Source organism: Sinocyclocheilus rhinocerous, unplaced genomic scaffold (genome assembly GCF_001515625.1).
Source record: "Sinocyclocheilus rhinocerous isolate Xijiao unplaced genomic scaffold, SAMN03320098_v1.1 scaffold1292, whole genome shotgun sequence".
Lineage (NCBI taxonomy): Eukaryota > Metazoa > Chordata > Actinopteri > Cypriniformes > Cyprinidae > Sinocyclocheilus > Sinocyclocheilus rhinocerous.
Genome location: NW_015656599.1, coordinates 621187 through 633482, shown reverse-complemented (window position 1 = coordinate 633482; position 12296 = coordinate 621187). Strand labels below are relative to the sequence as shown.

The 12296-nt window shown below is 38.3% G+C and overlaps 1 protein-coding gene across 3 annotated transcripts in view; it reads left to right on the top strand.

The window, feature by feature from the left end:
- The window catches only part of LOC107720361 (gamma-adducin-like), a 67358-nt gene that overhangs the window by 27445 nt on the left and 27617 nt on the right, over positions 1-12296 (top strand). For 2 of the 3 annotated variants that reach the window (XM_016528042.1, XM_016528043.1), the window contains exon 2: positions 11264-11486. In XM_016528042.1, the coding sequence (XP_016383528.1) occupies positions 11292-11486 (195 nt within the window). In that variant the 5' untranslated portion in view covers positions 11264-11291. Of the gene's footprint in view, positions 1-5949; positions 6240-11263; positions 11487-12296 lie in introns of those variants that run through there. The other variant, XM_016528041.1, reaches the window with a different exon arrangement.

The following is a 12296-nucleotide window of genomic DNA, read 5'->3' as shown; positions in this document are numbered from 1 at the left end:
AAGGAGGGGGCTTTGTAGAAAACGAAGCGTTTGAGAGAGGCGGGGCATAGAGGACCTACAATAATGTACAGTATTTGAAAAATAATGTGTTTTTTGAACATTAAAGCATGTCAACATATTTTGTTACACCAAATACACAAAATAATGATCTTTAAAAAAGCATCATATGACCCCTTTAAAAGATCAATGTGTCTCTCTTTGTCATCAGCCATTACATAATCCCTAAACATGAATGAGCGAACAAGCTAACAGGTTATTATTATGAAATTAACGTTGGCACTACTTTATTCAGAAAAGGCTTTGATCCACATTGAGAATAAAAGGACACAAAGAATAGCTAATGAAATGCAGATCTGTAGCAAGATGAGAATGTACGGGGGTTGTCAGTGCATAAGGTTATTCAAGGAGATTACTTAGTCTTAAGTAATTACTTAGTCTTAGATTACTTCTTTATTTAGAGTGGCGATATTCTACACTTATCTATTTTGTTGTTGTTTTTTTATAGTTTTGCAAGTTTTTATAAATGGTCTGGGTGGACTAGGGTCAACTTTAAAGTGTGACATCATTGTACAACAGACTCTTATTTCAAAAGAGCAAGGAAAATCCTGTTTTCCATTATGTTCTCTTTAAAGTCTTTTTTGCGTCCTGTGATGCTCTGACTCGGATTGAATTAAAATAATCGAAAAATCAGCTCAAAACTCAAACAGTTCAAGGTCAAATAATTTCCCTTGAGGAACTCTCTCTAGATAAAGCATACAATCACTGAGAGGTCACGGCTGAGTGAAAACTACAGTATTTGTCAAGCTGCATCCGCTGTTATTGGAAAAGTCGGTACACCTAGCAGGAAATGTCACCTTTTACTCCCTGACCAGCTCAGATTTCGGACAAAATATGAAGGTAATGTCCCTTTTATCCAGCCCACGTTTTAATATCTAGGCCTATGTGTGATGAAGTTGATATGGTTGCGCATTCAGAAGATCGGTTTATTTTTTGTGCATTTCCATGGTAATTATTACCAGGTATCTATTTAGAATCTGAAAAATGACAACATACAAAGATACAGCAGAGACTGTTTGTCTACCGTGTGCATGTTTTCAAGATGGTTGCTCCGTATTTTATGCTTCCTACACTTGGGGAATGTGTTGATGGCTGTCAGGTGAGGCTGCCCTCCAGGAGCTGCGCACATGCCTGTACATCAGCCATGAACTTTACTGTGTGGCTGACAGACAAACACGAAAATATGATACTGATACGTGAGAATACCAATACAACCGTCCAAACGGCAGTCTTAAGAATGTAAATATGATTTCAGACACACTATTAAAGACTCACAAAGATGCTTCCACTTTTGAAAGTAGCCTAGTGGTCAACTGGGTGTTTTGGTTCTGATATCTTGAGATTAGGATGATTGTTAGCTGATATACATAGAATACAGTTTAATAATAGAAAATAAACCTGACACAAAATCACTGAAATTAACTCTTTCCCCGCCATTGACGGAACTTTTCATCATTTATGAGACAACGCTTCCCTGCCATTTATGGAATTTTCCGCGATTTAATGTTATATGTTGGGAGGTGCTATTGCACATTTTTGAAAGAGTACTAAATCTCTGGATCAAACACAGGCAAAGAAGAAGCAGAAACAAGCGATCGTATAAGTTAGCAGATGCATATGCAAAAATAACACAATCATCAAACAATAAACAGCTTATAAATCAAAACTGCCTAATGTTACCGAATTAAATGACGACCCAGAAAGTGGACTGTGGAAGCTTCGAGGGTGTTGTTGGACTCAATCAATTCTACCTATGTTTTGATCAACGATCTGAATCTGATCCGGACATAGTCTTTGACAAAACGCGATTTTCTCAGCTTTTTGTTGAAAATGTTGCTTTTTTAATGAAACTTTCAACATTCAAGTGTTGATAAAATAAAAAAAAATAAAAAAAAAGAATGCATGAAGCTAGAATAAAACTAGAGGCTCTGTTCTTTTGAAAGTGACAATGATGTGACAAGTATGGTAATGCATACTCAAAATTTGTGCTCTGCCTTTCACCCATCCAAGTGCACACACACAGTAGTGAGTAGTGAACACACACATACCATTTGCTGCAGCGCCCGGGGAGCAATTGCTCAAGAGAGTGCTGTACAGTACATTCACTCCCCCCACCTACGACTCCTGCCGTTACTGAGACTCGAACCCGTGACCTTCGGGTTACAAGTCCGACTCTATCCATTAGGCCACGACTGCCCCTTGACATATTGCATGTTCAGATATTGATACAACAAAATATTCTGTGGGCCATGAAAACTTTGTGAAAATGATCAAAAATGCTGGTGGTGGCTGGCTAACAACGGTTTTTAAAAAACACTGGCAGGGAAAGAGTTAAATGTCCTTTTATACAGTATCTAATCAAAAAGCACAATGTGCATTACCTGCTCACAAGATTTTGGAACAGACTGTAAACCCTGTAAAATTTTAAAACCAGCCTTTTCTCTTTTATGCAACAAAGACTTGAAACACATAATATATTTAAAATATATATTTAAACATTATATGGTTATATTATTAACAAGTATATAAATAAATGTTCAGACATTCCTAAATCACGACTTTTACACTAAAATAATGGTTAACGAAACACAGGATTTTACTTTTAATGTGTCTTCATGTCTAGACCATGATGTTTGCATTTGCCCATCAATTTTTACTACTCCAGAGCTTGTTTACCTAATGAATTCATTTCTGTCCCTCAATACCAGAGTCATCGGTCTCTTTTAGATGCTGTTTGTGTGTTCTTGATCCTTGGAAATGCTTGAGATCACCAATTGAATGAGTTCGTCTCGGTTCCAAGTTTACTTGCAGGTTTAGTAAGATTTAGGTTTAAAAATGTGTGTGTTTGTGTGGAAGAGTCATTTGACATACACTGTGCGTATTGTTCAAAAGTCAGGGTGGGTTAAATATTAGCCTCTGGCCACAATGATTCTGCCCTTCCCTTTGAAATCACACAAAAAGAGCCGTACTATGAAGAAACACGAGAAATTATGGCCTGATTTGATATCATAATGTGTGTGAAGCCTCAATTGTGGGCTATATTTTACCATTTTTATCCGAGCAAACAATAGGTTTCACACCGAACACAAACAGTGATAAAGACTGATGTTCCACAGAGAAGCCATCGAGGCAACTTAAGTCCGACTCAAATCCAGTTCGAACCAAGTGTAAAAACCATGTGCAAGACCCGGATGTCTGTTATTGATGGGGAAAGTGGTCTGCGATGAGGTCTTGTGTTTGCATTCCAACATTTTTGCATCACGTAATGCACGCAGGCCTCGTACAATGAGATACCTGTGGGAAACATGGAGCAGAACCATCAGAGACAGAGTAAACAGTGAGGCGCGTGTTTGCGTAAGACCATGGGGAAGTACGCACACACATTTGCACCTGTTCAGTTGGTATTGCTCATGTCAAACAGTAGGCAGAGGGAATTGTGGGAAAGGGAGCGATAACAGGGCATAGTCTCCATAGAAGTGAGGCTTTATTTCAGGCATAACCACGAGACAAAGTTTTTCCGCTCGCTTTTGCCCGCTCGCAGGAATTCCTGCATGTCCTCTGGCTGTCAATCTGATTGACTGTCCTCCCACTGGACTTTTGTGAACTGTCTCATGGAAACCATTTATTTATAGTCTGTCTGTCTGTCTCTCTCTTTTTATCTCGTATTGCTGAATGTAAGTTATTGGTTCACTTTGGCTTTAATTAGTGATTCAAATCTTGTTCCAAAATGCATCCATTAAATTGCACATTATTTTTACATTTTCTTAAGTGGCAGGTTGAATTCATATCTGTTTGGTCTGTTTTACTGTACTGTTGGATGTCAGTTGGATGTCAACAGTCATATGGGAGGAATGATCCTTACTTCCCTGATGTCATCTGTGTGTGTGTGTGTGTTATGTTTATCTGTGTGTTTACGTTGACAGGAAAAGGTTTACAAGAGAGATTTATGAGTGTGATATCGGTGTCTGACATGTCTGTCTACTCTTTTGATACCCATTTTACCTGTTTATAAAAGTCCACAAAAATGCTATAGTATCTACTGTAATGTAATACACTATTTGTGGTTTCACATGTTTCTTGACAAAATATAAAAAGGCATAGTACACAGCAAATACACTATGGCATCTACCTGCAGATGCTAACTTCATGTTCTAGTCGGGAATTTTGTTACAGATGTCACACGCTGACACACACACACACACACACACACACACACACACACACACACAAGGACAATGACTTGAAGAATACGTAAGTTATCAGTAAGTCATTATCTGTATGTGATATGAAGTGTCTCCAACCCTCTGGATGGCAGGTTTTGGGAAATAGTTACTCAGTTTTGTTTATTTACTTGTGCTGGATGCTTTTAGAGGCCAGTTATGAAATTAGATTTTTTGTTGTATCAGGTTTTTAAATTATAATTTATATTCAAAACACTACTAACTGACTCATACTATTGTATCATTACAGTTTCATTTTGTTTGTAAAAAAAAAAAGTCAGTTTATGTAATGAGTTTAGAGTAGAAGTGTATGGCAAGACATTGCACCAGAATAATTTTCGAAATTATAGCCATGAGTTAAACACTAAACATGTTAACATGAGATGCTGTTAAAATTGTGAAAATAGTGTGATTAAAACTGATTAAAAAATTATAAATAAGTTTATGGGGCAAGACATTGCAACACAGCTTTTTTCGGAACTGTACCTATAAGACGTAAAACATGCTAACATACAGTAGCTGTGTATATTCATAGCATCACTGTTGAGGAGAAATTAGCTGGTGAAGTGGAATTACTTATTGTAGAGTTAAGGAAATTTATCATGAGCATTGTAATGTTCGAAGTGGATGTCATGACAAATGTCAGTAAACCGGGAAGATTTTAAAACGAGCGGTTCATTCATAAATCAGATCTTACCTTCATGCTGTGGAAATATAATCCGGAAGACAGAAAAGGGATGGAGCTACAGAAAATTGGGATGGTTGCTAATAGAATAATTGACAACTTAATGTCTTAAATAAAACCCTTTTGTATAGAAGAATTAATTAAAGGGGTCATATGATGCTGCTAAAAGAACATTATTTTGTGTATTTGGTGTAATGAAATGTGTTTATGCGGTTTAAAGTTCAAAAAAACACATCATTTTCCACATACTGTACATTATGGTGGACATTTGGGCGGCTTTATGCAAATCTTCCCACATCGTGATGTAGGTATGTGGGGGCGTGTTAGAACGAGCCGTTTTAGGTAGGCGTGGTTAACTCTTAACTTTTATAAAGAATATCTCTTTGGTTTTGAGACTTTAGTGTTTGCAACTTTACAGATCTTCTTTATGCACCAAGAGCTTGTAACACTCCAAAGAGAAAGGAAAAATTTAAATCGCATCATATGACCCCTTTAACAAAAAATATAATCTGCATGTTTCTGCTTGTAATTAATTCAGAATGTCTTGCCCATAGACCTCCATTATATGTGTATTACAGTAAATGCAAATTTTGCTTGCTTTTACAAACAAATCGAAATTGATGTCTGGTAATCCACAGGATGTCACAGATGCTGTCGATAGAGCTGAATTTGTATTGAACCCAAAGCATTGATTGAAAGCAGTGGAACACTTTGCTGTTCATTGCTCATATTTTGTGTTGGCAATAAATCTGGCAGATTTTTTTACAAGATTGTTTTGAATCACAACTGTCTTCTTCTAATCTATGTGCTGACCGCTCGTGTGATTCAGGTATAGTGTGGACTTGTGTCATACAGTCTCTCTCACACCACGCACGGAGTATCGTAAACACTGACCTTTAGTTCTTCTAGTTTGGAGACGAGTGGGCGGGGCGTAGTGGGTATCCTGCGTTCTGATTGGTCGATCGGATTTGTGCGCTCAGAGAAGGGGCGGATTAGTGGGTCACATGACCGCTTCAATTTCTCTCACTGCTGAAGCAGATCCTCGCATACACACTCCCACGTCCAAACACACACCCGAAAATCCCCCTCTTACGAGGAGTGTCGCTGGGTGAGAGTCGCTTTTTGCGTTTTATGAGTGGGACTGCGGACTGTTTGTGGAGTTTGGGGGCTGTTTTTGTTGCGTTTAATCCTTTGAGGTAATCTGGGACTCTTGAGGCGGGAATGAGAGAGATGCGCTCCAGCGTTTACTGGACTTTCACTCTGTGAGGAGCAAACAGGTGAGTTTAACAGCGTAAAATTCAGAAAAAAAAACTTTTGGGTTAAATTTTAGTGACGAACGGTCGTTTAAAGGCAACTTTAATTGTTAAGTGGACCACAGAGATCGTTGCGTGCAATCACAACAGCGCTAAAAGCTCCAAAAGAGGGAGTTATTCCTCAACCGTCCCTTTTTTTTTTTTTTAATCTTAAACGCATCTCATGTCGGTTTATAACGTATTGATGCTTTTTTTTTCGCTTACCTTGTAGTTATTTCCTGCTGATAGTCCGCTATTCTTAGCGCCGCGACTGAAATCTGAGTCTGAAAATTTCTCGCTCCCTATTTATAGAGCTGCTAAAGATAAGAAGAGAAATAGTAGTGCATACTAACGCTGATGAAGGGCTGTGGGGGGCGCGCACTGTACAGTGTACTCAAAGGGACTTTAGGATGAATAACTGCCGTGGCATCCGTTAAACATGTTTGTTTTTGAATCCGTCAGTCAGTGTGTTGAAAGTGCATAGTTCAGTCGAGACGCTGTGATTGGTGAGTAGTGATTGTAATCGGTCATTTGAAGGTGATTTGCTCTCTGGGAATCCTGTTACATTGCATCTAAAGTGTGAGAGAGAAAGCAGCTACACAGTGAGCCGTTGACTGTAGGACACGCTGTGAATCTTGTGACACCACACCAGTCCCTGTTGTGTATTTTATTGTCTTGTGTGGCTATTGTATTACTAGTGTCCTTTCTGTTATTGCAGCACTGCTTTCTCTCCTGTCTAACGTTATGCAAGAGAAATCCTGCACAGCAGTTCATTATTGCCTGTATTCAGAGACCGAACAGCTGTTGTAGTGAGGATTGAGGATCCTCCCTGTTTCTTTCCTCACATTTCCCACACTTCCCCCCCTCATACACCCACCCTGACAGTTTGAAACAGTCAACAACACGTCCCAGATCAACACACTGCTTTACATAATGCAGTCAGTTAGCTGAGATTGACAGTCAGTGTTATATCATTTCATGTATGGGACATCTGCCGCCTGTCCCAGGAGAGTCATATTCAGATTCATATTTGGCAGATTATAATTCCATTATGCAGGTTATTTTCAACAGATGGTGGGATGTTTTAAATGGTTAGTTGACGCAAAAATTAAGTAGCATAAAAGTGGTCTATACAACTGCATTACTGCTCAAAAGTTTGTGGTCGGTAAGATTTTTTTTGAAAGAAGTCCCATATGCTCACCAAGGTTGCTTTTATTTGCTCAATAAAATGCGGTAAAATATAATATTATTGCAAATTAAGAAAACAGTTTTCCATTTGAATATATTTTAAAATGCAATTTATTCCTGTGACGTAAAGCTGAATTTTCAGCATCATTACTCCAGTCTTCAGTGTCACATGATCCTTCAGAAATCATTCAAATGTGCTGATTTGCTGCTCAAGAAACATTTCTTATTATTAATGTTGAAAACAGTTGTGCTGCTTAATATTTTTATGGAAACCATGATACATTTTTTTCAGTATTCTTGTATTTACAGCATTTAATTGAAATAGAAATACATTGTAAATGTCTTTTCTGTCACTTTTGATCAACTTAACACATCCTTGCTGAATAAAGATATTAGTATTATTTATTTCTTTTTTATTTAGTTTCCTGACCACAAACATTTGAATGGTAGTGTATTTTTAGAAGTTATATGGACTACAACTACATTCAGTTTATATGGACTACTTTAAATGTGTTTTTCCTCTTTCACTTTCATTTTATGGGAAATCATCATAAAGCATCATAAACATTTAATTTTATGTTTTGTAGAAGAAAGGTGGCCATAATGGCTTTGAAACAAAATAAGGCTGACTAAACTGTATTTTTGGATCTTAAAAGGACAGATACTGCGGTGGTAATGTCCACCCGCCTGTTGTTGTTGTCGTTGTTTAGAGCTGTTAGAGTCTTTCAGGCTTGGCAGCCTGTGTGTTGTGTTTCTGTTTCTGGGTGGGTGTGTCAGAGTTGTCGTCATTCATCAGCACATGACAGTTTTCACTAGACGTGCTCGCTAAGTTTGAATATTGCATCATACGCTGAACATGTGAGCTTTGTGTGTACGCGTGCAGTTTGTTGTCTTGACTACAATAAACGTAAGCGGCATCCCCTTAAGGTCCCCCTTTTTCGATTTATTTGATCTGTTTTAGCATTTGTGTTTGTTTATGTTTGTGTTTATTTGGCTTTTTCACCAAGAATGCAAATCTTATTCAGATTAATAGTCTTTTTGCTTTCTGTTTTAATTCTTGCACGTGTGTTCACATGCCTAAAAATGTGTGGTGTAGTATTTCTTGTTGGCTTGGGCTCTTTTATTGAGCCCACCCTCAGTATGTATGTGTGTGTGTGTGTTTTCTGGCAGAGTTGTGTGTCTCTAATCTGAACCATCTTTCCAAGTGCCATTTGACCTGAATGAGCAGCTTAGCAACGTACAGCAGAGAAAAGAATCCCCCCCCCCACCCCTCCAGAGTGAATCGCAGAAGAGAGCGAGTGTGAAAACCTAGAGAGGTACAGGTGAAAGCTTTTACTGAGGCCCGGGAAATGCCTGACACTGTCTGGCACAACAGTAGAAGTGATTTGAAAACAGTCCCAGCTGAATGTCTGGAGTTTGCTAAGCATCACTGTTAAGATTACTCATATCTAGGATGAGGGATTTAAAGGGGTCATATGATGCTGCTAAAAAGAACATTATTTAATCTTTATAAGTTAGTAGTACTGTTCGGGTTTACAGTGTGGGGGCGTGTTAGAACGAGCCGTTTTAGGTAGGCGTGGCTGACTCTTAACTTTTATAAAGAATATCTCTTTGGATTTGAGACTTTAGTCTTTGCAACTTTACAGATCTTCTTTATGCACCAAGAGCTTGTAACACTTCAAAGAGAAAGGAAAACTTGAAATCGCATCATATGATCCCTTTAAAGAAACCCCTGACGGCATTTTCACCTCATGAATGAATGGTTCTTCAAATCATGCTGTCTGTTCAGAAGAGGTGTGCTATTACTTTGATCAAACTTACTTTTTTTACCTGTTGAATAATAGGGGTGTAACGATATACCAATGCCCCGGTTCGGTTCATATCACTGTTTTGGAGACTCGGTTCAGTTTGGTTTGGTTCTGTTTGCTGTGGGGGTAGGGTTCATGGCATGGCACCAGCAATGCTAAAGAACAATAGATTCACTTTTAACTTAATAATAGTAACAATAATTGCTCTCTGTTAGTTCATGTTAATTAATGCATTATCAAATGATACTTTAAAAATTGTTGCTTTGTAAAGTGTTGCCAAAAATTTATTGCTTTAAAAAAAATAATAATAAAAATAAAATAATGCCTGAATAATGCAAACAAGTCATTGGACAACATTACTTAGGCTACATATAAAAATGCATGTGCCATGGATAAAAAAATGGAATAGCTGGACAATTATGAAATTATTTTAATCAAATATGTACTAACTCAATCTGACACATTCAAGAGTCGCAAGCTTTTTGAGAGGCGGCTGTGCGCGCTTTGAAGTGCATTGAAGCTCTCTTATGGCGCTTTTCCACTGCGTGGTACGACTCGGCTCGGTACGGCTCAGTACGGCACGGCATGGTTCGACTCGGCACGGTTTGCGTTTCCACTGTAGTTCAGTACCGCTTTAGAGTGGGCGGGATTATTCACATGTCGTTATAGTTGCGCCGCCTCTACTACCACGACTCCTAAAAAAAACTTTTTCATTCCGCGTCGCCCCATCAAGCTCTCTGGATCCGCTCCTCTGCTATCAACGAGAGGAACGTCTGTTCTTCCGCTACAGACAACAAAACTTTTTGGTTGTTAAAACAATTGGAACCTCAACCGAGGAGGTACTAAAAAAAGTACCAGGTACCAGGTACTGTACGCAGTGGAAAACAACCCCAAAATTGAACCGTACCGAGCCGTACCATGCAGTGGAAAAGCGCCATTAGAGAGTGTGCGAGTACTTAAAGTAGGTTAAAATAGCTTGAATGTTTAATTTGGCATGACTTAAAATGACGTGCAAGTGACAGTTCCATCAACTGTCCGAAACACGTGCTAGTCTTGCGTGCAGCTCGCTTGCAGAGCAAACTCAGCGTGATATTATGGGTGTGAGGCTATTTGTGCATTTTGAGAGAGTGGGAGAAGACGCAGTACTGCTCAATCCCAATCACTCACTCTTTGTGAAATTCCATCTCACAGAAAGTTTTAAAACGACTGATCTGCTCTGATAATCTGTTTGGACTCAACCTACATGCTATTGCATAAATGTTTGCGGGAATTTCCCGCTTTATAATCGCAAAACCTGCGTGAATGTGTAGAATTAAGCACAATGTCTGCAATCCCGCAGCGAAACATGGCAACTAAACTCTAAAAATTCACAGCATTTTATTATAATAGTGTTCTCATTATAATGTTATGTATATGACAGTCCCAGTAGTTATTAATATTCTGCATTATTGTTTGTGTTGAAGAGATAATCACCAAAGTGAAGCGGAAAAATCCACATGCCTGGGACAATAGTGTGTGTGTGTGTGTGAGAGAGAGAGAACAAAAATCAGGCTTAACTAAACCTGATAGTGTTATAGGATAGTGCTGCCCTCCTGTTGGTTGACCTGACGCCACCCTTCACTGTTGGCAGGACAGCCACTCTTTTCTTCTTTTTTTTTTTTTTGAAGGTGAACAAAGAACGAAGTCCATTGTGAATAGCGCTACTCTGAGCAAGAGAGTTCAGCTAATGTGCAGTTGCTGGATTTTTGATTGTATTGATCGGTGGACTTAGGTGCGTGTTTGTGTGGGATGATGAGTTTGTCCTTGGGGCATTACTGATCGAGACTGTTTTGCCTGTCAAATGAAGTGCACAGACTTCCTCTCTCAGGTTTTTTGATTCAGTCAGTGCAGTATGTATTGTTTGGTGTTTACTAGGGATGTGCAAAAATAAGTATTTAGAGATTTTTCATGGATAATGACATTTCCGCACAGAATATGCACATGCCCAAGCAAAATCTCTCTCTTTCTCTCCAGGTGAAGACCGCAGGAAAATACAGTAGAGATGAGTGGCGAGTCGAGACAGGGGGTGGTGACGACCCCTCCGCCCCCAAGCGTGGGGAAAAGGGAGGGCTACTTCGACCGCATCAATGAAAACGACCGTGAATACCTGCGTGCACGCAACATGTCACCCGACCTGCGACAAGACTTCAACATGATGGAGCAGAAGAAAAGGGTCACACAGATACTACAGAGTCCAGTAAGAAAACACAAACACGCACTGAAATGACTGGGCTTTTAAAAATTGCTTATAAATCTCTTATTATGCGGTTTCTCACCAAATCTTGGATTGAGTCTTTTTATCAACTTTCTTTCAATTACCACAGGTTTTGTATTTCTTTTTGGAACTGATTGATAATAGGCCTCATTGATTTGAGATTATGCACCTCAATTTTTGAGTAAAAAGCATTAATTGTGGATAAATTTGGAAATATTCACTCAAAAAATTAGGCCTATGATCAGTTAGTTCCAAAAAGAAATATAAAATGTTTTGAAAGAAACAAGTTGATAAAAAGGCTGAATCCAATATTTGGAAATAATATAGAAAAATGAGAAATTTAATAAGCAATTTTTTGTAGGCCGACCATTTTTGTCTGGGAACACACCACATGTGGAAAAACGTGTGGGGAAAAAAGGTTCCAAAAGGGGTTTTATCTGTGATACCATAAAATAACTGTTTTTGGTTTTCCAAAGAACCTTCAGAAAATAGTTCTTAGAACTGTTTTTCTTAGTGTGAAAACATTAAAAAATATATATTTAAAAACAAAAACAAACAAACGAGAAAAAAAAAACCTTCCACTATAAAGAACCTTTTGTGCATTGAAAAGGTTCCATGTAGGGCTGCACGATATTGGAAAAAACTCACATTACGATATTTTTTTTTCTGCAATATGAAAAAAAAATTTGATTTTGTAGGTGAGTAAATCAGCATAGGAAATAAACAAATTACAAGCATAGATAAATAACAGAACAAAGATACAAATTAAATAAGCAGTGCTTTATGTTTTTC